This window comes from Pocillopora damicornis, chromosome 14, assembly GCF_964200805.1.
Source record: "Pocillopora damicornis chromosome 14, jaPocDami1.2, whole genome shotgun sequence".
In the NCBI taxonomy this organism is placed as follows: Eukaryota; Metazoa; Cnidaria; class Anthozoa; order Scleractinia; family Pocilloporidae; genus Pocillopora; species Pocillopora damicornis.
Genome location: NC_142683.1, coordinates 11,414,601 through 11,435,531, shown reverse-complemented (window position 1 = coordinate 11,435,531; position 20,931 = coordinate 11,414,601). Strand labels below are relative to the sequence as shown.

Genomic DNA, 20,931 nt, shown 5'->3' with positions numbered 1-20,931 from the left:
CATAAAATGTGTATTGACATCGATGATGTCATCAAAATTCTGAGAATAAATTAGGGTGCTTTCCGAGAATTCCTTCCATCAACATGACGCCATCGGAAGGAGAGGTGACTTGTGCTTTTACCCTCAAATATTTAAACTTCGGTTATTTCCCTTATTCAGCTGAAGAAGAACGTAACCCTAATGCAAAATTATTGACATCTATGACATCATCAAAATTCTGAGAATAAATCAGGGTGCTTTCCGAGAATTCCTTACATCAACAAAGGCGCTTGCCGCGCCGGAGCTCCGCTGTAAATGATGCATAGAAGGTGCTTCGTGCTAGCTTCCATTTCCAATAGGCAAGTTATAATTCTCTAGAGCGCGGTCACTAGCCTCATCTGGCCAGTTGCATGCATGAGATCATGAACGAAGAGCCAACGTGTACTTTTACCCTCAAATAATTAAACTTCGGTTATTACCCGTATCGTTCACTTGAATAAGAACGAGGCAGATGTAACGTGATCAAGACATTGAGATCATCGAAATTCTCAAAATAAATCAAGAGCTTTCTGGGAATTCCCTCTATCGACATGGGTACTTCTTGCAGCGAAGCTCCGCTACAGGTAATACATTGAACGTTCTTGTTTGTTTCTTCTCCACTGAACGCATTTCGTATGAAAAAGTTTTAATCGGTTAAAACACAGTCATTAGCGTCGTCTGGTAAATTGCATGAATGACAGTAACTTGAGGGAAAAGCGGTTTGCGGTTTCACCCACAAAAATTTAAAATTTGCTTAGTATCCTCATTCACTTGAATATGAATAAGAACGAACCGGATGCGGAAATAAAATGAAAACCTCAACGACGTCATCAGAATTCTGAGAATAAATCTAATGCTTTTCCGGGGATTTTATCTATCAACATGGGCACCTGCTACGCAGGTGCTCCGCTATAAATAATACCAAAAAGATGCTTCTTGCTCGTTCTGCTCCATTGCATCCATATTTCTAAAAGGTAAATTATCATTCTCCGAAGCGCAATAATTTGCTGTATGTGGTTTATAGGTGCTTTTACCTTTAAATAATGAAGGACTAAAGCCAAAACGTCAATGACGTAATCGAAAAGTTAAGAATAGATCTGGGTACTTTCTCGGAATTCATTGTTCACCAAGATGAACCAATGACGTCATCCAAATTCTGAGAATAAATCTGGGTGCTTTTCTGAGAACTTACTGATAACAAAGATGGCTGAAGATAGTTTGTTGTCTCTCCTACTCTCCATTTTGATTCCTATTGCATTCATTATTATCGTTATCTTTTCTTTGATCAAGAATTTTCTTCCACGAAGAAAAGTTAAAGAGGCGAAATGTGACGCTTCGAAAGAAATACCAACAAGTCCTGACAAAGATTTGGGCCGAAGAAGAACGCGCGTTGGCCTACGAGGAAATGAGCTGCACTCTAGCGCTCTTTCCACAGATAAAATCATTCCTCGAAGTGTCAACTATCACTTTACAAGACAGTGCAACTACAAATGTGGCTTCTGCTTCCATACCGCAAAAACTTCATCCGTTCTACCAATTGACGAGGCGAAACGAGGATTAATGATGCTCAAAGAGGCAGGTAGGGTTTTAATGAAAGCCAAACACAGACCTTAGGCTTGCTTCATTAACTAAGGCAGATCAATGTTAAAACGAGAAATTTGTATTATTCGGTCAGACGGGCTTTCCACGGCTCTCTTTGGTTAGCAGTTAACTAGTAATTGAAAGAAAGAGAAATTTAAAATCATTTTGAGTGTTGGTGGGGTATTCAAAATATGCACTACTTAGACCTCTTGCCTGAAACCAGTTGACAATTATTCGCCGAAGGCGAATTGAATTAAAGAATATTTCCTGAGCACAAGGAGAACAATTGTTTTGATATAACTAATTGCTCAGGTGAATAATCTCCGAGATGAAGTGGAAGGGATCATTCAACAATATGCACTTCGCCTGAAGCAAATAGCTGTTAAATAGAAAAAAATTTTGTTTCAGAGAATTCAGAAAGCGTATTCTTGCACTTCTTACGTTACAGAAACTGTCAATTCAACGAGCAATATTAAATTAGTCGTTGCATTAGGTCTTAGATTTTCATTTTGCATCTAAGTAACCCCATCCCCTCTCTTTGCGTGGTCCTTGCAACTGGGCTAGCAGACTGCACGAGCTCGAATGAAGAGGCTCTTAAATTGCCTTTAGCAATCTTTTTTGTGTCTCCCTGAAAGTGAGAAGAGATGGAATGGGAAAAGTGTTGGATGGCACTCGGGACGACGGTCTCAATCAAGGTCTTCCCCCTTCATTTTGCATTTGAGACTATGTTCATCTCCCGTCAGATTCTTCTTCGATGTTCCATCGTAATTTTTTTCTGGATACCTAGAAGAAATTAGCTCCCTTCCGATGTTATTTCCTCAGATGTTAACCCCAGATATCTAGAATCGTCCCTAAACAAGAGTAAAATATTCTGATGCTCCTTTTCCATTCCGTGACCTGTTGATGTTCATGTTCTGCTTGCTTAACCAGTATCAGATATTATTCACGCTTGATCACAGGGGGTAAATTTTCTAAAGAAACTGTGGTGTGCGTCGGTGAAAGAGTATAACAGGGTAATTAAGTATTATCAACTGACTTGATAACGTAAATTGGCCACCGTAAAGAGTTTAAAAGCTGACGTTTTGAGCGTTAACCCTTCGTCAGAGCGAATGCTAAGGGCGAAATCCATTCGCTCTGACGAAGGACTGACGCTCGAAACGTCAGCTTTAAAACTTTTTAACTAAAGAGCAAAAAAAAACGAATTTTGACCGGGTTTGACCACATCTTGTTGACAAGAACCCTAATTTCCAATTTGTTTGTATTGACCCAGAAAAGTTACGTTGATGGTCTATTAAGTTAAAATACATACATACATACATATATACATACATACCTGCATGTCAAGGATTCTGTGCTTTTCATTCATTTTTAGGGATGGAAAAAATCAACTTTTCTGGAGGAGAACCTTTTATCTACAAACGTGGCGAATTTGTTGGAGAACTGACGCGTTATTGTAAGGAGGATCTGAAGATGCAGTCTGTCTCAATCGTGTGCAATGGAAGCCTAGTTACGGAACGATGGTTTTCCAAATACGGTAAGAAACACCCTAAGCAAAGTCGAAATTTCATCGACTGCCCTCCAAAGGCTAGAGGATGTTTTAGCGCAACAACAAAACTATCAACAAATTTGGCAAATGATAAGGTTATCGTAAATACTGACGTTTGATTGGTTGAAAGGACAGCATTTTCTTTTTCGGGCAATGCGTCACAAAGTTGTAAAAGTTGCATCGAGGACTTCGAGAGGAATCAAGATTCAAAATTGAAAATTCGCGCCAAATATCGACAAACTTTAGCTAAAATTTACCTTTTCAACCTGTCTATTTCGTTATTAATTTCACCTCAATAGAGGTATCCTAGAGGTTCATCCTTTCATCCACTTCAAAGCTCGAAGTTGTTCATACACGCACATATGTTATAGGGTTCGTGCGTAGCGAGGTCTTACAAGGGGTATGTAACATAATGAAAAAGCTGAAAATTTAAAATCATTTCAAATTTTATACCGTTGTGGCTTTTATAAACAACTTCGATGCAACGAAATCAACTAATACTCGATTAAATTGCGACTGGAATTAAAGACATGGAACCAGCCAAACAGTGTTTAGGAAGCGTGCTCCGAATTGCAGTCAAATTGAGTAAAGAAAACTTGACAGCCTGCGAAGCACGAAAACACCTTTTATCAATACACCGCGGTGTTTTATGAGGATTTCCAACCCTGAGAAAGCCGCAACTGCATTCATGTAAAAAAATTACGGTAATTTGTACGTGAAAATGATTTCTAAAAACCTGCTGCTGACTCGTCACTCGCCTTTCACAGCACTCTCTCTTGTCGATGGATGAATGGCAAAGCGTTCAGGTCTATGGCGGTTATACAATTAACAAAATGATATATGGTACATGATACATGATACTCGATATCGCACCCGTCCGCGGCGCTCATCAGTTTGTAAAAATATCGAGCTGAATACTCGAGGGAAAATTCCATATCTACGCTTGTCCACATATTTTCTCTATTTATTGATCTAAGTAAAATTTTTCTATTTGTCATTATGCAACGTTTGCAGGAGAATTTCTGGATATAATGGCTGTGTCGTGTGACAGTTTTGACGAGGAGAAAAATCGTCAGATTGGACGTCATCAGTCTGGGAAGGGAAACCTGAAGTGTTTACAGAATATACGTGATTGGTGCAAACAGTACCACGTGGCTTTCAAGATCAACACGGTGGTTAACACGTTTAACGTTGACGAGGATATGACCGAGCGCATCGAGGAACTCGCCCCAATTCGTTGGAAGGTGTGGATCAGTAATGATTTCGCGTAATTTATTTAGGGCGTTATTCCTATTACCCTATTTGGATGTGTAACATCATACAGTGGAACCTGCATTAAGCGGTCAACCACGGGGAATGGCGGGGTGACCGCTTAATATAAGTTCCACAGAATAAGGGTATTGTAAAAGAAAGGGTAACAAATAGAGGTGACCTCTTAGTAGAGGATAAAATTACAATGATTAAGGGGAAGAATTTCGAAACTTTGACAACTGACCGCTTAATACGGTGCCGCTTGATACAGGTTCCACTGTATACCAGTCACGTCTCAGAGCAAAGCTCGAGTAGGTTAGCTTTTCACTGTACTTCTATTTATTACAGTTTTGTAGGGGCTGTTGAAGAGTTTGTTTAAAGCAATTCAAGCACTGATCATTACTTACGTAGAATGAGAGGACTGAAGAAACCAGTAAAAAAAACTTGGAGATCAAGGGATTTTTCGTAAAATTTAGGAAATTGATTAAGAATGGAAGTAATATATTTCGCTCTAATGAAATCCATATCTAATGAAGTAACCGGGTCATGCAATAACCTACGACTCAATCTCTGGCAAATATGAACGATCTCAGGCCACAGCCAAACAAACCTGAATAAGATTGAAAAGGAGAAGAAAATGATCGGGCGTAGTAGGGAGGTAGGCTCGGAGAGACGGAGCCAGTTGCTGTTAAAACACTGCCCATGTCCTTCAGATCACACCATAATAAGACGCACAGATAGACGAGAAGGGAGTCTTAGTCCGTAATTTGCTTTCTGGCTCTCTTTGGTTAGCAGTTAACTGGTGATCAGTTGAAAGAAAGAAAAATCCAAAACCATTTTGAGTGTTGGTGGGGTATTCGAAATATACGCTATTTAGACCTCTTGCCTAAAACCAGTTGACAATTATTCGCCAAAGGCGAATTGGATTTCATGTTATAATATTCCTTGAGCACAATGAGAACAATTCTTTTGATTTAACTGATTGCTCAAGTGAATAATCTCAGAGATGATATGGAGGGGATTATTCAAGGATATGCACTTCGCTTGAGGCGAATAGTCGTGAAATAGTATAATTTTTGTTTCAGAGAATTCAGAAAGCGTATCCTCGCACTTCTTACATTACAGGAACTGTCAATTTAATGAGCAATAGTAAATTTGCCATTGCATTGGGTCTTCAACTTAGAGAACTCTACTATTCGATCCGGTTATCTCTAACCGACGATGAATTAACTTCTTTATAAATTCATATAAATGTTATGAAGTATATACAGTTATACATTCCTTGAAAATAATAATGATGACGATAGCGAATGTGGTTTAGAATTAATGATGACACAACTTTTTGGTAACCTAAGAATGACACTAAACAATTGATTACTGTAAAAACATTACATTAATTAACTAAAGCCGTGGAAAACATTGTAAAAAAAAGTAGTTTCGTGAAAGATTGTCAGCCATCTGAGAACTTATTTATAATAATTGTTCCACCAAAAAAAACCAACTGAATTTATTTCCGCTACTCAGGTTTTCCAGTGTCTGCTCATCGAGGGAGAAAATTGTGGTACAGATGCGTTGCGACAAGCACAAAAGTTTGTAATTTCTGACGATGAATTCAATCATTTTGTTGAAAGACACTCCAAGTTAAGTTGTCTTGTTCCTGAATCAAATGAAAAGGTAAACGAATTGAGTGATTTCTCTTTTAGCATTCCTAACAATGCTTTGTACAAAGCTGCTCACCTTCATAACTAAACCCTTATTATTTTTTTATCATTTTTGATAAAGAAAGTTCCACGATGACTTTCCTGGTTATATCTGTAGAAGTGAGCTGTTTCCCCTTCAAATTTCAGTTTACACCTCAACATTGGTGTCCATGTTCTCCACATTATTCTCTTTACTTTCCTATGGAACTGACGAGGAGAATTTGTTTGACAATCAGGAGCTTCTTAAACTACTGATCATTTCCTTTATTCTCATGACCTTTGCATTTGACTCAAGGCTGATACTGTAAGGAGAAATTAGAGGCCAGTCACTCTCGCAGTTGAACAAACATATCCTCATGATATCTTCTCTTAACAAAGGGTAAACAAAAGAACTGCTCTTCCTTTAGAAAAACTAACTTAAAGCAATCTTTGCTAACTTTTCTTCATCCGTTTTTTATTTTTATAGATGCAGAATTCGTATCTCATTCTAGACGAGTTTGTAAGTATTTTCAAAAACGATCGTTAAACCTTTACACCCTAATCTCAGTCTACATATTCTCCATACTGTTCTTTACATGTTACCTAAGGTGCTGACAAGGAGAATTTATTTTAAAACCTAGAACTTCTTAACTTAAGGATCATATCCTGTATTTTCGTTACTTTAATGTTTGATTCAGGGGTGAAATTTTAGGAGAAATTAGAAGCCCGTCATTCTTCGTGGTCAAAGGATAAAGAAAAAAAACCGGAAGATTCTTCAGAGTTGGTTGATCCAATTAGTTGATCTAATACAAAATTCTCCGAACTAACATTATAAGAATTATATGGCAAACAGTGAAGAGAGTTACTGATGAGATCTTCAGGGAGCGAAAGGGTTAAGAACTGTTCTGATTCTTGGAAATTATAAAAAGAAATAATTCGAAAAGAATTCTGAGTAAATTAATTAGCCACATATTGCGAGAGAGAGATACGTCTTCGACGCAGAATTGAAGGAGGAATTTTTAACCTCTGGTCCTATTCTTCACTTAGATGCGTTTCCTGGACTGTAGATCTGGCGCAAAAACTCCATCCAAATCTCTGCTAGATGTGGGAGTTGAAGACGCCATAAATGCAAGTGGATTTGATGAACAGATGTTCTTCAGACGAGGAGGAAAATACACGTGGAGTAAGGCGGACATGAATCTGGAATGGTAGCCTGATGTTACACTGCGGTCAAACGTCGGGCGTGCGCGAGGGTATCGATTGTAGCTGGCCGCGCGCCAATTTCCTGCGCAAAAGTTCACTGGAAAACATAAGAAACAGCCACCGTCGCGCAAAATAAAATGACGGAAAATTGAAACGTTCATAAAAATCTCTGAAAAGAAACAGAATTAGGAAAAGGGAAAACTCGACACTTCTCGAAAGCTGATTCAAGGGTATCTTGTTGATTTACCAAATCGCGCAGCTAATTACAGCAGAAGCGCTTAATTTCGAATAAAATTGTTGATAAAACAAAGGGGAAAATAAATTGACTTTTAAGTTCATACCCCGAACGATTTAAGAGGGATGCATTCCGTCCAATCTACAGGCATATAACCTTGCTGTTGTGAAAAATTATATTTAAACTGTTTTTGATATATTGCATTTATGAAAAGAACATTTGGAAAATTTTTGTACAGCTCTTTCCGAGATATTTGGACCGAACTTTGCGTCCGAGAAATAATATGAAAAAGTTACTTTAGTATACTTAATTAGCTAAGCTGCACCTCCTGATCAATGCGAGGAGCTGTTTCCAGACTTAACACTGTATCACATGCCTTAAGACATGTTTATTAATGGTTACTAACTTTCATTTTCATGGTGCTAGATTTTAAGTACTCAAAGATCGATTTAATCAACTTCTTTGAAGAATGAAATACTTGAAATTGTTTAACGAGACGGCTTTTGAGTGAATGGCGTATTAGATCATTTTGAAACGTTCGGTGTGATCGCGTGAATTCTTTTTATTCGCGATTTATTAAATTTCAATGGAAAAATTTCTGACGCTTGAAGAATTTCAAAATAAATTCGAAATTAAGGTCAATTATTTGCATTATTTTCAATTAATTGCTGCCATTCCTTTAGATCTGAAAAGAAAGGCTCTTAATTCTCCTGTCCCTGATCTACTCAGTGAACCGTCAGAATACTTTCAGTTTGAAGATAGTACAATATTTTTCACTACATTTCGCTGTAAAAATTATTATAAAATGTTTATTGAAAGACTTGATACTGAACCCTCTGCAATTAGGTCTTGGAAGAAACATTTTACAGAACTTCCTAATTGGAGCAACTGTTTTGTGGATATATAAATAAGTCTTCGAAAGATAATAAACGCAGAGAATTCTCTTTTAAAGTTATGCACAAAATAATTCCTACCAAGAAAGAACTGATGAAATATAAATTGGCCTCTGATGACAAGTGCCCTCTATGTCTTAATCCAGGCTCAATTGAACACACTTACATTTTCAAGAATCAACTGATTTCTTTACATAAACATTAGGATGGTTTAATGATGTTCACAAGACTAAGATAAAACTCTCAAATAGACAAATTGTACTCAATACGTTTGAAGACTCCTCTCCATTGGAATCATCAAATCCTCTTAAAAGTAGACCACGTCTTCTGTTTTTATCGCAAAAGAAATATTTGTGCACCTGCAAGGGCATTACAAGAAACCAAATTCAGATTAATTCGTAAGCAAGTTATTTGAACAGCACCATATTGAAAATGGTGGCAAATCTTATTAACTTACATGTGGCAACTGACAAGCTTTTACTCTGATTCATGCTTTTCTTCTTTTTTTGTGTGTGTGAACTACGTGTAATGGTTATGAAATATATTTTGTTACTTTGCTATTTTTTTATTGACTGTTGTAAATTAGTGTTTACATGTTTTTTTTGATTCCATGATATTTCTGTTTCCAATAAAGTTTTGTTTATTAAAAAATATATATATATTGAAAAGTTGTCCAATGTGATACAAATGTAAAATATTTTTAAGACTTTAAATTCAGAGCTCTTTTTTTTAGATAGTTTCGCATCACAGCCAACGAATCAACTCTACACTTGGCAGCATCATAACTTTGGAACAGCTGTATTTAAATTGAGATTCATCTCTCATTGAGGCCTTGCCCCAAACTGCTTAATCCTAAATTGAGAAAAAGGCAATCGAAGATTTTTAGGACACCGTCTCTAAAAACTGTTTAACGGTTTTCCCATTACTTCAGCCTGTTTATTGCAACTGCCATGGCAAGCCCACCATTTCAGACTTCCATCATTTAGTCAATCTACGTGTAAAAATTGTTCGACTGCGAAGAGATAATCTGAGGGAATGCAGAAAATTACTTCTTGATCGTTGCCACGGTACCACGGAATGTTTCACGACGTTCGAATGTAAAATTTTGACACACTCTGGTCGACTTAAAAAAAACTGTCATGTATCCTCGAGTTCCCCAAAACGATAAAAACTCTAAAATGGGAAAACAGAAGAGCTCAAAATATCAATTTTAATAACATGAAACAGGAAAAATATCAATCACTTACAAAATGTATCCTTTAATTTGGCCACTTGTGTCCAATACTTATAACAGTCACGGAGCATTTTACCAATTCAGAAAATCAGAACGAGTTAAAATAAAACTTAACCGTGCAAACGTGTACAGCTTATTTCAATCGAATGACATACAACCACGAAAAAATAATTACAACAGCCTAACAGAACCGAAAAAAAAGGTAAGTGGATGCTAAGATCATGACGTCACAAGGTGTTAACAGCTTTCTTGCATCTGACTGGTCTCAGGGGTTACGCGAATTTTCGGAACCAAATACAACAGAAGCAAAGCACTTTCAAGGTACATTTGCAACGTGATCAAAAATTGTTCTAAACTACTTGTCCACTTTAAATTTCTAGGGTTAAAGTTCCTGATATTAACTACAAAGCGCAAAAAAATAGAGCATAGGTACACGTCTTTAAAATGGCCGTCATACGTACCGTTTGAAAAGTCCAACAGTTTACACCGATAACAACGTCTGTCCCAAACAAGGTAAGTAAACTACATGATATCCAGGGCGACCACCACCTCGGCACACATAGTGTCATCTTGTGTTTCTTGGTTTTGCATGTTTTCGTCCACTTCTTCTGTGTGAGCTCTGCAATTTAAAGGCTCATTCTCGACGTGCACTCTAGCATGTAGGCGAAGTTGACTTGAGTTGGTGTAAACCTTGTCGCAATGCTGGCACTTGAGAAGATTCTCTCTTGTGTGTAATCTGATATGTTGACGAAGCTGTCCCCCTTGGGTGTAACACTTGTCACAATATTTGCACTTGAAAGGTTTCTCACCCGAATGCACAGTGCCATGGCGGCGAAGATCTGCAGCACGAGCAAAACATTTTTCACATTGGCTGCATTTAAAAGGCTTTTCTCCTGTGTGTGTTTGGACATGTCGATTAAGGTTTACTGATCGGGTGAAACATTTGTCACAGATCTCACACTTAAAAGGCGGCTTTGCTCCATTGTGCACGGTTTTATTCTGGCGAGGAGTTGCAGCATTGCGCTCTTCTACATCCGCGTGAACGGTGGCAACATGTCGGCGAAGATCTGATCCGTGGCTGAAATACTTGACACAATGTGAGCACTTAAAAGGCTTTTCTCCCCAGTGTTCTTTAACATGTTGCTGAAAGTGACCTTCCTGGGAAAAGGACTCCCCACACTGCTCGCAATGAAACGGCTTTTCCCGTGTATGTCTTTTGACATGTTGGCGAAGTGTTCCATTTTCTTTAAAACACTTGCCGCACTCAGTGCACTTGTGGGGTTTTTCAGTGGCATGTACTGCGCTGTGACGGCGAAGGTCCGAAGCTCGACTGAAGCATTTTTCACATTGGTCACATTTAAAAGGCTTCTCGCCCGTATGTACACTGGCATGTAGGCGAAGGTGACTCGAGTTAGTGAAACACTTACCACAATGGTGACACTTAAAAAGATTCTCTCCCGTGTGTAATCTGAGATGTAGGCGAAGTTGTCCTCCTTGTGTAAAACACTTGTCGCAATGGTTGCACTTGAAAGGTTTCTCGCCCGAATGCACTGTGCCATGGCGGCGAAGATCTGCTGCACGTGTGAAACATTTGTCACACTGGCTGCACTTAAAAGGCTTTTCCCCCGTGTGTGTTTGGACATGTCGATTAAGGTTTACTGATCGGTTAAAACATCTGTCACAAACCTTACACTTAAAAGGCTTTTCTCCAGTGTGCACTGTTTTATGTCGACGAAGAGTTGCAGCATCATTGAAACACCTATCACACTGCTTACATTCAAAAGGCTTCTCTCCTGTGTGTATCCTGTTGTGCTGGTTTCGGTTCCCAAGAGTAGAAAACCGCTGGTCACAAACATTGCATTTAAAGGGTTTTTCTCCGGTATGTGTCCTACTATGAGTACGAAGGATTCCTGAATGATTGAAACATTTGTCACACACCTTGCATTTAAAGGGTTTTTCGCCCGTGTGCACCCTGTTATGTAGGCGAAGGTTTGAAGGCTGACTAAAACACTTGTCACAATGGCTGCATTTGAAAGGCTTCTCTCCAGTATGAACTCTGACATGTCGAGATAGTTGTTCTGACTGCCTAAAACGCATTTCACAATGCTTGCACTTATACGGTTTTTCTCCAGTATGCAGTCTTTCATGCTGGATAAGGGTTCCTGCATGTCTGAAACACTTGTCGCAATGGCTGCACTTAAAAGGCTTAACGCCCGTGTGTATTCTTACGTGCTGACGGAGGATTTCCGCTCTGGTAAAACTTTTATCACAATGCGAGCAATCAAACTTCCTTTCACCTCTGGTCTTTCTTGTAGAACGGGCCGACTTTTCATTGTCTTCACTGTGGTTAAGAGACATCTCGACATGGCTTCTTGTCTGTAACACAATCACAAAACAAATTTCAAACGAGTCTCGCAAGATTATTGAAAGAGAGAAACCGAGGCATGATACCATCACATTGGGGGACTCTTTTTTCTCTTTCGTGCATTACTTCTTGGAGAGCCCAAGCGAACAATTTAACAACCTTTATAATACGTAATAAACTGCGGTGTTTTACAAGGATTTCCATCCCTGAGAAAAGCTGTAACTGCACACGTGTAAAATTACGATAACTTTCTGAGTGTCTTTGATATCACCAATCAGCTGCTAACACATCACTCTCTTTCCCGTCAATGACTCTTTTAGGTTGAAGAATATACGGCGAAGTGTTCGCCACGCGTCACTCATCCGCAAAGTATCCTATTCTTGTCAGTAAAGGCCTATATAATTTATTTCATAAACAAAATAATACATGGTTGCTTGTAGATATAGAATTTCTCTTCTTTTCTTTTGTTCAACGAGATATCTCACTCTTTCACTGCGTTCACTCGGAAGATATCAAGTTGAATACTCGAAGAGAAATTCCACATCAACGCACGCCCATGTAGTATTCTCTATTCAATCACAGTATCACTCTTATTCTCCTTATGATCGTTATCATTACCTATACCATTGTTACAGTTGTCATTGTTATAACTATTATCATTGTTACGACAATAACTATTATCAAAGATATGACATCTACACTGCATATTTTCAACAAATTTTCACTATGGCATAAGTGAAATATTTAATTAAAAAGGTGGTTGTATAAATGCAAGGCTGTCGTTAAGAGCTACAACTCCTTACCACTACAGCTGGAAGATTCCCCAAGACCCTACAAGTCAAGATCCGTGTTTTGACTGACCTGAGCCTCAAAGGTCGCAAAGTATCATGTGAATAGCGTAGAGTCAAATCAAAAAGGTTCTTTAGAAATTAATCTCTTAACTTCCAGAATTGATTAACATGGCCAACTTCCCCCTTAAATACCCATAAATCAAGCCAACACACAGGTTTTCAGAATACTCAAATATATCAGGTACTGTAGAAAATGCTATCTTGATCTAACAAAATTCCCATAACTGATTTTCGAGGGAAAGTGTAGCACTAAAGAAGGGAGTTAAAAGTTGCATCTTTAGGGTTAAAAAAAATTTTGTCTTTTGTTTTTTTGATGCATTTAGTGTCTTTGAACTAATTTAAGTTCCCACACACTATCAGTTAGTTATCAGCTATAAGTATCTGTGGCTCTCTTTAACCCTTACCCTCTTAAGAGTAACTGGTTTCTAATTTCTGCATACAGTATCCTTCTTGAATAAAATGTAAAGTTCATGTGAATAAGGAAATTATCTGCAATTTAAGAAGCTCTTGATGGTCAAACAAATTCTCCTTACCAGTACCATAGGAAATGTATAGAGAAAAATGTAGAGAATATGCATACTGATGTTAGGGTGTAAACAGATAACCATTTCACTCCCAAGATGAAAAGATCCATTCTCTTCACTGTACTTCATATATTTCTCATAATTTTGGCTCCAATGATTTGGTGCCAAAACAAGCAATATTCCCAAATTCATGTTTTCATGTTTCATTCCTTTATTCTCATCAACTTTTCATTTGTTCATCACCTTTTCATCATCTTTTTTCAAATATTGTAAGGATAACTTCCTTTTTGGTCACTCCTGGGCAAGGAGTGAAATGGTTAAAATACCTTTTTTCCAATATTCCTAACATGTTGTGCATTTGCTCAATGAGTTGTCAAACAACTGGTCTCCAACCTCTCTTAAGTCTCCATTTACTAATCCCAACTGATTAAAGGTCTTTATCACATCTACAAAAATTAAGAGGTTTTTTTTCTCACAAAAATTTATTTTTCCCCACAGTCTCTGTAAATCTACTGTGCATGTATCTTAGAAAGGATATCTGATGAATGGCGAGAGAATGTTCCTGAATACACATTTACAGTGTTAAGACTTGCTTAGAGTCTGTAAATTTCTGTCTGAGAGATGTCATGGAGTCAGATAAATGAAAACAGATTAATTTCAATATCAAAGCTCTTGTTCTGAATTTAACATCGCTACAAATCCCTACAAAGTGTCCACATGTTCAACATAAACAAAATACTGCTGATCAGTACAGAGTCAACTCTGACTGCATATAAAAGTACTTTAACATTTTACCTTGAAAGAGTTATATAGTTTAGACTATAAATTTGCACCTTTCTATTTTCTGTCATCAGCAAAGAAAAAATTGAGTGTGAGCAGTTACTTTTTCAAAGCTTCTCAATGGAGCAGGTAAAAACATCAAAGTGCCTGTCACTCAGTATTAATCTATCTTCTTATCTGAATCTTTTGCATTTCATGGGTGACCAAGACATAATTCTCCTTACAATATCAATACAACATCATGCAAACAAGTGATGAGGATAAAGAAAAACATCAATCAGGGGAATAATAGTCAATCCAACACCAAATTTTCCAAACTAACATCATAAGATTTGTATGGCAGACAGTTATGAGAATCACTACTGAGATCATGGAGATCATGGGAGTTAAAGGGTTAAAGAGACATGGAAAACAAGCAAGAACAAGCAGAAATTAGGATTTGAAGTTGTTCTTGTGGTCCCTGGAGTAAACCCCAGGCATAAGGAGGACTGGCATTAGCAAGGGTCATGAGGTCCAGCCTGTATCTTAGCTACAAGAAAAATAAAGGAAAAAAAGGTGCTGTTGTTGCTTAGCTATGATTGTGAATTGCCATAAATTGCCAGCATTTATGGCTGTCTTATCTGGCATGACTCCAGCTCATCTGCAAGCTTTTGCTGTTCTGTGATGCTGGGTCTGCCCAATGAGTAAGTTAGTGCCCAGCCTTTGATTGCTCCTTTATTGTATTCAATAATACAGAACAAGGGCTATTATTGTGAGTTTTGAGAACTGATAAAATCATGATCAAATGCACATTATAACCTTTCTTTTTTTTTGCAAAAGGTCTCAGAGAAATATTAATTTTCACAGTTCTTTTAATTTGAGAAAAACTGATGGGCACTTAAAATAAATACTGGCAAATCTGCACCTAAGTGAAAACAGCAAGGTAAGAACAATGTCACGAGAGAGGGATGACGAGAGAAGTCACACATTCACACATTTAGGCCATTCACTACTAACTGAATTTTTGCGGCCTCATTTAAATTTCTTAACCTTCATTGCACCATTATAATCAAAACATCCCACAAAAATTATCCCTCTCAAAGTATTAAGTGACCTGTATATACAGAGATTAAATGATTTCAAACTTTAACTCCCATGAGTGACCAAGACAGAATTCCTCCTTCCAATATCAATACAATATCAAGCAGACAAGTTATGAGAGTAAAGAAAAATATAAATCAGGGGATTATTAGTTGATCCAACACCAATTCTCCAAACTAACATCATAAAAATAACATGCCAGACAATACGAAGAATTACTAATGAGATCTTGGGAGTTAAAGGATTAAAATTTCATATTTGATAAGATTATTATGAAGTGGCCCATAAAGAGAAATTTGCACAGATATCTGGTCAAGACAAAACTGAATGTGGTCTGAGCTTGACACAAAGGAGAATGACAACATTTGGAAAAATTGAAAGACAGCAAGCATTGCTGGCATGGAAAATACTTAAACAGAAGAGAATAGGATTTGTTTCAGATGCCTTTTTAACACTCATTTTCATCTTTGCATACAAGTCAAAATTTAATTAGCCCTAACACACTCATTAGATTGTTAAAAAGCAGTTTGCACCTCACTTTCATGTATGTTAAGTGATATGAGTTGGGGGCAGTCTTGTTCAGTGCTTGCAAACTTCATTTTTCCTAAATAAAAATCTTTGCCAAAAGTAGATGTCACCAGTTTTTTCAGAAGTTGCTTCACTTTTCATTGGCTTATTTCCTTATGCTGCAATACTGTTACTTATGGTCCATAATTTCCATAATTTCCATTATTATTTCAATAACATTACACCCCATGTAAGGTACTCCAGGACAGTATAAGATTCTGGATTCCACACTGTGGATTCCAGATTCCAAGTGCTGGATTACGGATTCTACCTGTGCAGATTCCACATTCCAAAACACAAAACATTCCAGATTTTAGTTTCCGGTTTGCTCATAATTTCTACATTCCATTTTCTAGGAATGACTTCAATGGCAAATTTTGTAATTGAAGGACATGTTGTGTGAATGCATGTTTGTCTTTTCATATTTCCATAACAACATTTAACAATTACAAGAAATAAATTACAGAAAATCAAGGGATAAATTTTTCTTCTACGAATACCTATTGAGACTATCCATTCATTCCATGTATCTTTAGCAACTCTGAATGGGCATACCATATTTCTTTCATTGAGGTTCCTCGAGGTTCTTCAAGTAATTTAGCAGTATCAAAAGAACTAATAATTCAAATCATTGCTTATAATTTTTAATTTGTAAATAACTGTTGGACTAAAAAGTTGTTTTAGCACAGCATAAAATTGTTCCAACTGAGAAAAGGTGGCCAATTTCCATAAATATTCATATATATATAAATATTTAATCAAACTTTATTGTAAATGGAAACATGTGGTCTTTTGCCCTGTTGGAATCTAAGCAAATCCTGTGGGATTTGGAAACTGTTGTTATGTAAACAATCTCTGTAGTCCCTCTAAATTTATATACCCATTGATAACTTGAGTGAACTGCACTCTACAGTGGTTGTATTGGTCATGATAAAATGCAGACTGCAGACCATGCAGACTGTGCAGACTGAGCAGGCCATGCAACTCTTATGTTTGCTTTTTTTTAAACTGTGATTTATATATGATTAAGATTGTGTACACCTTTTTCTTACCCTTTTGGTAACATTGGAACTGTTTCCAATTTTTGAACACCACATGACAAAATTTTACAAGGTTCATTTGAGGTCACATTATCAGGCAAAATAAAATCGTGGGGTCAAGTTTCTTGAGCTTGTGCAGATTAGCCCCACACCGCAAGTTATAATTTGTGTGGACAGTGACACTGATCTAGAGGTAAGGAATGTGCTGTGAGAATGAAGCAAATGATAACCTGGATCTCCACCAGACAACCCAAAGAACTTTACAGTAAAGAAATTGCTGCAAGCTAAATCGAACTTTACAAGGAAGGTTTTTTAATCGGAGTATAAGACTGATTGGTAGTTACTGAGTAAGGCTGTGTCAGTATCGAAGTCGATTGGGTGATAGGTCATGAATTAATTTGTCAGTGTCTCGCGAGCTGTAACAGTCGAAATTCTCCAGAGAACAAATCGCGGTCTACATGGTCCGCACGGTCTGCAGTCTGCGTTTTAGCATGACTGTGGTTGCATGGATGCGCGTGCAAGCCGTTTATGTGATTTGATATGGATTTTCAGCGAATAGATTCTGGATTCATTCTTTAGCGGGATTCTGGATTCCAAAAGCTGGATTCTGGATTCCAATGCCCAGTATTCCGGATTCCACAAGCACAAAAATTTTCTGGATTCCGGAATCCGGATTACCTTACATGGTGCGAAACATTACTACGAACAAACGCCTGCAACAGAGCTTGATTTCAACTGGCGGAGGTGTTTTGATCGTATATCTCGTTCTGCACAGTGTATAGACGGAACTATCCCTTAAGTTTAGGACATCAGCTCATAAACACTTTGATAGTTACTTCCCTAGTTAAGTTTGACTTACCTGGGCGAAATGAACATGGAATAAATTCCCCAGGGAGTTGAGAACAAGCAAACTGTAGCTGACTTAACAAAAATGGCGGCAGGCGACGCTGGTGTCCAGTCTGCTCTCCATTCTACTATTAGCTCGTGTGGAGTAAGCAACGCAAGAAGGGGAAAAGGGTGACTCTTGAAGATTAAAAAAAAAAAAATATATATATATATATATATATATGTATAAAGCCATTTTTTTTTAAATTCCCCCAGACGTTCTCTAGCATTGTCTGTTTCGAAAACTACAATAAAAAAAGATAGGTCAGCACGCTTGCGTTATGCTGGGCCAATCTTACCCTTTTATGGCTGTACTGATATTGATCACTCACTTTATAGTTCATCGGTTCACGGTATATTTTTGAGGTTTTAAAGTAGCACCTGAAAAATACTTGATAGGTAGAAAGTCTCCAGTGTATGGAACAATGTAATATATAATTTGTGGAAAAATCGCTTAGTTTTAAACTACATTGACTTAAAACGTTCCTCTAGTCGTTGGGTGATGATTGCATCCTCGAGCAACAGGCTTAGTGCACACTTTTAGATGTATCTTTTTTCCTCCTATAATTTTTTTAATTCCTCTAATTTAAAGGGAATAATTTGTCCACCAAAATTATGCAATAAAAAGTATAGGTTACCGTGCTCGTTCACGAGTAAAAGACCATCGTACCTATTTACCTCGTCCATTGATTGAAAACAATACCATGTCTCAGAATGCGCGCTTATTTTCTTTGTCTTCCGTTTTCCGCAGTTCGTGTATGTCACATCTACTTGTTACTTCATGATCTGTGTTTTCTATATTCCAGCTGGAGTTTTAAATAGCGTTTCACGCTGGCCGTTACGGGAGATACGGAGAAACGTGTGTCTTGCAGCGCTAAAAATGAAAGTCTACTCATATCTAAGATTTGAGTCTAATATATAAAGGCACAAATTTTATTGGCAATGGATTTTATCGAAGGTAAAGATAACTAAAGCAATAAATGAAAAAAATTAGTAAAAAATATACGAGTCACTGAGTAACCCAAAACATCAAATACGAGGAAAATTATTTGTTGAGACTATTTTTGTCCTCGAAATGTTAGTGCACCCTCGAACGTTGTCATAACATTGATAAAGATCTAGTTGTTTGGCGAGATTATACCTGGATTCCTTTAAACTTTTTGAAAAAAATTTCAAGTGTCATTGCGATTGTTTTAATAAAACAAATAAGGTTTTGGAGTTAATGAATTTAAGTATTGTGTCACGACTGACAATCCTTTCACACAAAAAGAAACTGAATTTGGGGCGTTTTCTTTTTCAGCACGAATCCTCAGCTTCGCTTATTATCCTAGGTCTTATGATGTCTCTTTCAGTCTGATTATTGTTCAATGCATTTTACGAATCTGGTGCTGATACATCAAAACAGGTTGAATCTTTCAAGTTCTTGATTTCATGTCAACCTATGGTCTGTAATGCATGATGTGAAATAACTGACATTTAAGTCAAGGGTCCAACTAGTTATTTGTTTCATAGAATTGCAAAGTTCATTTATCTTGTTCTTTTGTTTTAAGCAATCTAATTGCGGTGATACGATTTGTTCGGAATCCAGCGAGAAAATTATTATCCGGAGGTCAACACAAGAACAATTTCACTCAGAATTTTACCGAATGTTTATTTTGAGTGTACGGTTCAAGAAAAAACAAATATAGTAGCAGTTTTAATTACATTTAGCGTTTGCTGTCAATGATCCTTCAACAAAAATTTGTAAAGTGTCATAAATTGCCAAAAAACTACACACTGAAATCCTATCAGTAAACATTATAACTTATTTGACATTTATTTGCCTGAGAATACTAAGAAGGCACCTTCTTTTTTAAAGGCAGTCACTCAAGGGTCGTCAAAGTCAGGAAATAACTTACATCTTTCATCTCCTCGACGTTTAGCAAGAAAACAGATCGATTGAAATATTCATCCCACAAAAAAAAATTGTTCAACAACTCTAGTTTATTTTCTCAGCATCAAAGCAGCTTGCTCACGCCGTGCACCTCACATATTTTCAACAAAGACGGGAATGACTCCTTCCCTCGTATCGCTTTCCTCTCGACTTCTATAACCATAGCTTTACTCCCACCTGTGGTAGTGGTGGGAAGTGCGGTGATTTTGGCAGCGGTGTGGAGGAATAATTTTGTGAGGACACCGTTTCATATACTTCTGAGTGGTTTGGCTTTCACCGATTTGTGTACCGGAATCGTCGCCCAACCTTTATATTCTGTAACGTTTTTGATGTGTTCAATGAATTCAACAGTGGTTTACGACTCGCTAAGACTCCTAACAGCCTTACGTACAATTGGCGAGGGAAGTGGGATGTATTTTATTGCTGTCACCGTTTTAATCCTGACAGTAATCTCCACTGAACGATGGGTAGTTATTTCTCACCGATCGTTCTTTACACAGCGCCGTGCATGTTTCACAGTCATTACACTGATGTTAGCTGCGAGTCTCGTAGTTATCCTTCGTGTTCTAGAGAATGTAAACATTGGTTATGGATGTTCACTACGATACATGCTCAATGCTAATATGCTGTCCTGTTATCTTGTTATGACAATAGCAAACTTTAACGTTTATCGAAGTATTTGTCGCCATCAGAGGCAAATCCAAGACAACACAACAACGCATAATTTTGGTAGATCGGCGATAAACGTTGCAAAATACAAGAAATCTCTAACGACGTTGGTATATGTTGTGTTGGCTTTTTCTTTATGTTTCTTTCCATATGTTATCTCGGTTGTGATATATTTTGGTTTCGGCAACAGGACCTCAGAAACATATTCCGCCTTTAGGGTGACGGTAGTGTTTGTATTTCTGTCCTCTTCAATCAACCCAGTTCTTTATTTATGGAGAATGAATGATATTCGAAATGGAGTAAGAGAATTATTTTGTTGAGTTTAATCCGTTTGCATGAGAAAAGAGAAGCGAAACTCATCAGTACAACGCAACACGAAACTAATCCATGATGGAAGTAAATCAGTTGGCAAGGCTACAAGTCATTACTTCGATGACCTCCCATGATAAAGGATAGAAACTAAAGCAGACTTTTCTGGCAGACTGGAATCTCTTGCACTTTACACACCCGTGAACGAATTGGCGATGAAAACGTGCCTGTTTCGCAGTTTATTCGGAACTTGTATATGAACAGTTATAAATCCCCAAAATGTTGTAG

General features: G+C 37.5%; 3 protein-coding genes and 1 long non-coding RNA gene across 7 annotated transcripts; 2 read left to right on the top strand and 2 right to left on the bottom strand.

The window, feature by feature from the left end:
* The first annotated feature begins 1,182 nt into the window (after positions 1-1,182).
* On the top strand, positions 1,183-9,057 carry LOC113682765 (S-adenosylmethionine-dependent nucleotide dehydratase RSAD2). Its single transcript, XM_027199948.2, has 6 exons — positions 1,183-1,597; positions 2,972-3,133; positions 4,160-4,389; positions 5,921-6,070; positions 6,563-6,595; positions 7,123-9,057. Exons 1-6 carry the CDS (start codon positions 1,222-1,224, stop codon positions 7,285-7,287), a joined length of 1,116 nt encoding a protein of 371 aa, XP_027055749.2. The 5' UTR covers positions 1,183-1,221; the 3' UTR covers positions 7,288-9,057.
* Positions 1,977-3,074, bottom strand: LOC149034436 (uncharacterized). The gene is made up of 2 exons (XR_016182891.1): positions 2,933-3,074; positions 1,977-2,450 (listed from the first exon to the last, which is right to left on the bottom strand). It is a non-coding gene; the product is annotated as an uncharacterized LOC149034436 (long non-coding RNA).
* LOC113682763 (uncharacterized) lies at positions 6,289-17,821 on the bottom strand. Of its 4 annotated transcripts, XR_016182887.1 has the most exons (3): positions 17,707-17,821; positions 10,102-12,016; positions 8,951-9,579 (listed from the first exon to the last, which is right to left on the bottom strand). XR_016182887.1 is itself a non-coding variant. In XM_089193665.1 (2 exons), exon 2 carries the CDS (start codon positions 11,996-11,998, stop codon positions 10,163-10,165), a length of 1,836 nt encoding a protein of 611 aa, XP_089049791.1. In that variant the 5' UTR covers positions 11,999-12,016; positions 17,707-17,821; the 3' UTR covers positions 9,601-10,162. The 4 variants fall into 4 exon arrangements, 1 of the variants encoding a protein (XP_089049791.1); XR_016182886.1 differs by lacking the exons at positions 8,951-9,579; positions 17,707-17,821 and adding an exon at positions 6,289-6,398 and having other exon boundaries at positions 10,102-15,127; XR_016182885.1 differs by lacking the exon at positions 17,707-17,821 and having other exon boundaries at positions 10,102-15,126.
* On the top strand, positions 17,779-20,654 carry LOC149034435 (histamine H2 receptor-like). Its single transcript, XM_089194871.1, has 2 exons — positions 17,779-17,838; positions 19,728-20,654. The coding sequence occupies exons 1-2, from the start codon at positions 17,779-17,781 to the stop codon at positions 20,652-20,654; spliced, it is 987 nt and encodes a 328-aa protein (XP_089050997.1).
* The last annotated feature ends 277 nt before the right edge of the window (positions 20,655-20,931 follow it).

Coding starts and splice junctions, on each gene's coding strand:
- LOC113682763 (XM_089193665.1), bottom strand. CDS start 11,998: ATGTCTCTTAACCACAGTGAAGACAATGAAAAGTCGGCCCGTTCTACA.
- LOC113682765 (XM_027199948.2), top strand. CDS start 1,222: ATGGCTGAAGATAGTTTGTTGTCTCTCCTACTCTCCATTTTGATTCCT. Junction 1,598..2,971: donor AATGATGCTCAAAGAGGCAG/GTAGGGTTTTAA, acceptor ATTCATTTTTAG/GGATGGAAAAAATCAACTTT. Junction 6,596..7,122: donor ATCTCATTCTAGACGAGTTT/GTAAGTATTTTC, acceptor TTCTTCACTTAG/ATGCGTTTCCTGGACTGTAG.
- LOC149034435 (XM_089194871.1), top strand. CDS start 17,779: ATGGCGGCAGGCGACGCTGGTGTCCAGTCTGCTCTCCATTCTACTATT. Junction 17,839..19,727: donor CTACTATTAGCTCGTGTGGA/GTAAGCAACGCA, acceptor TTATTTTCTCAG/CATCAAAGCAGCTTGCTCAC.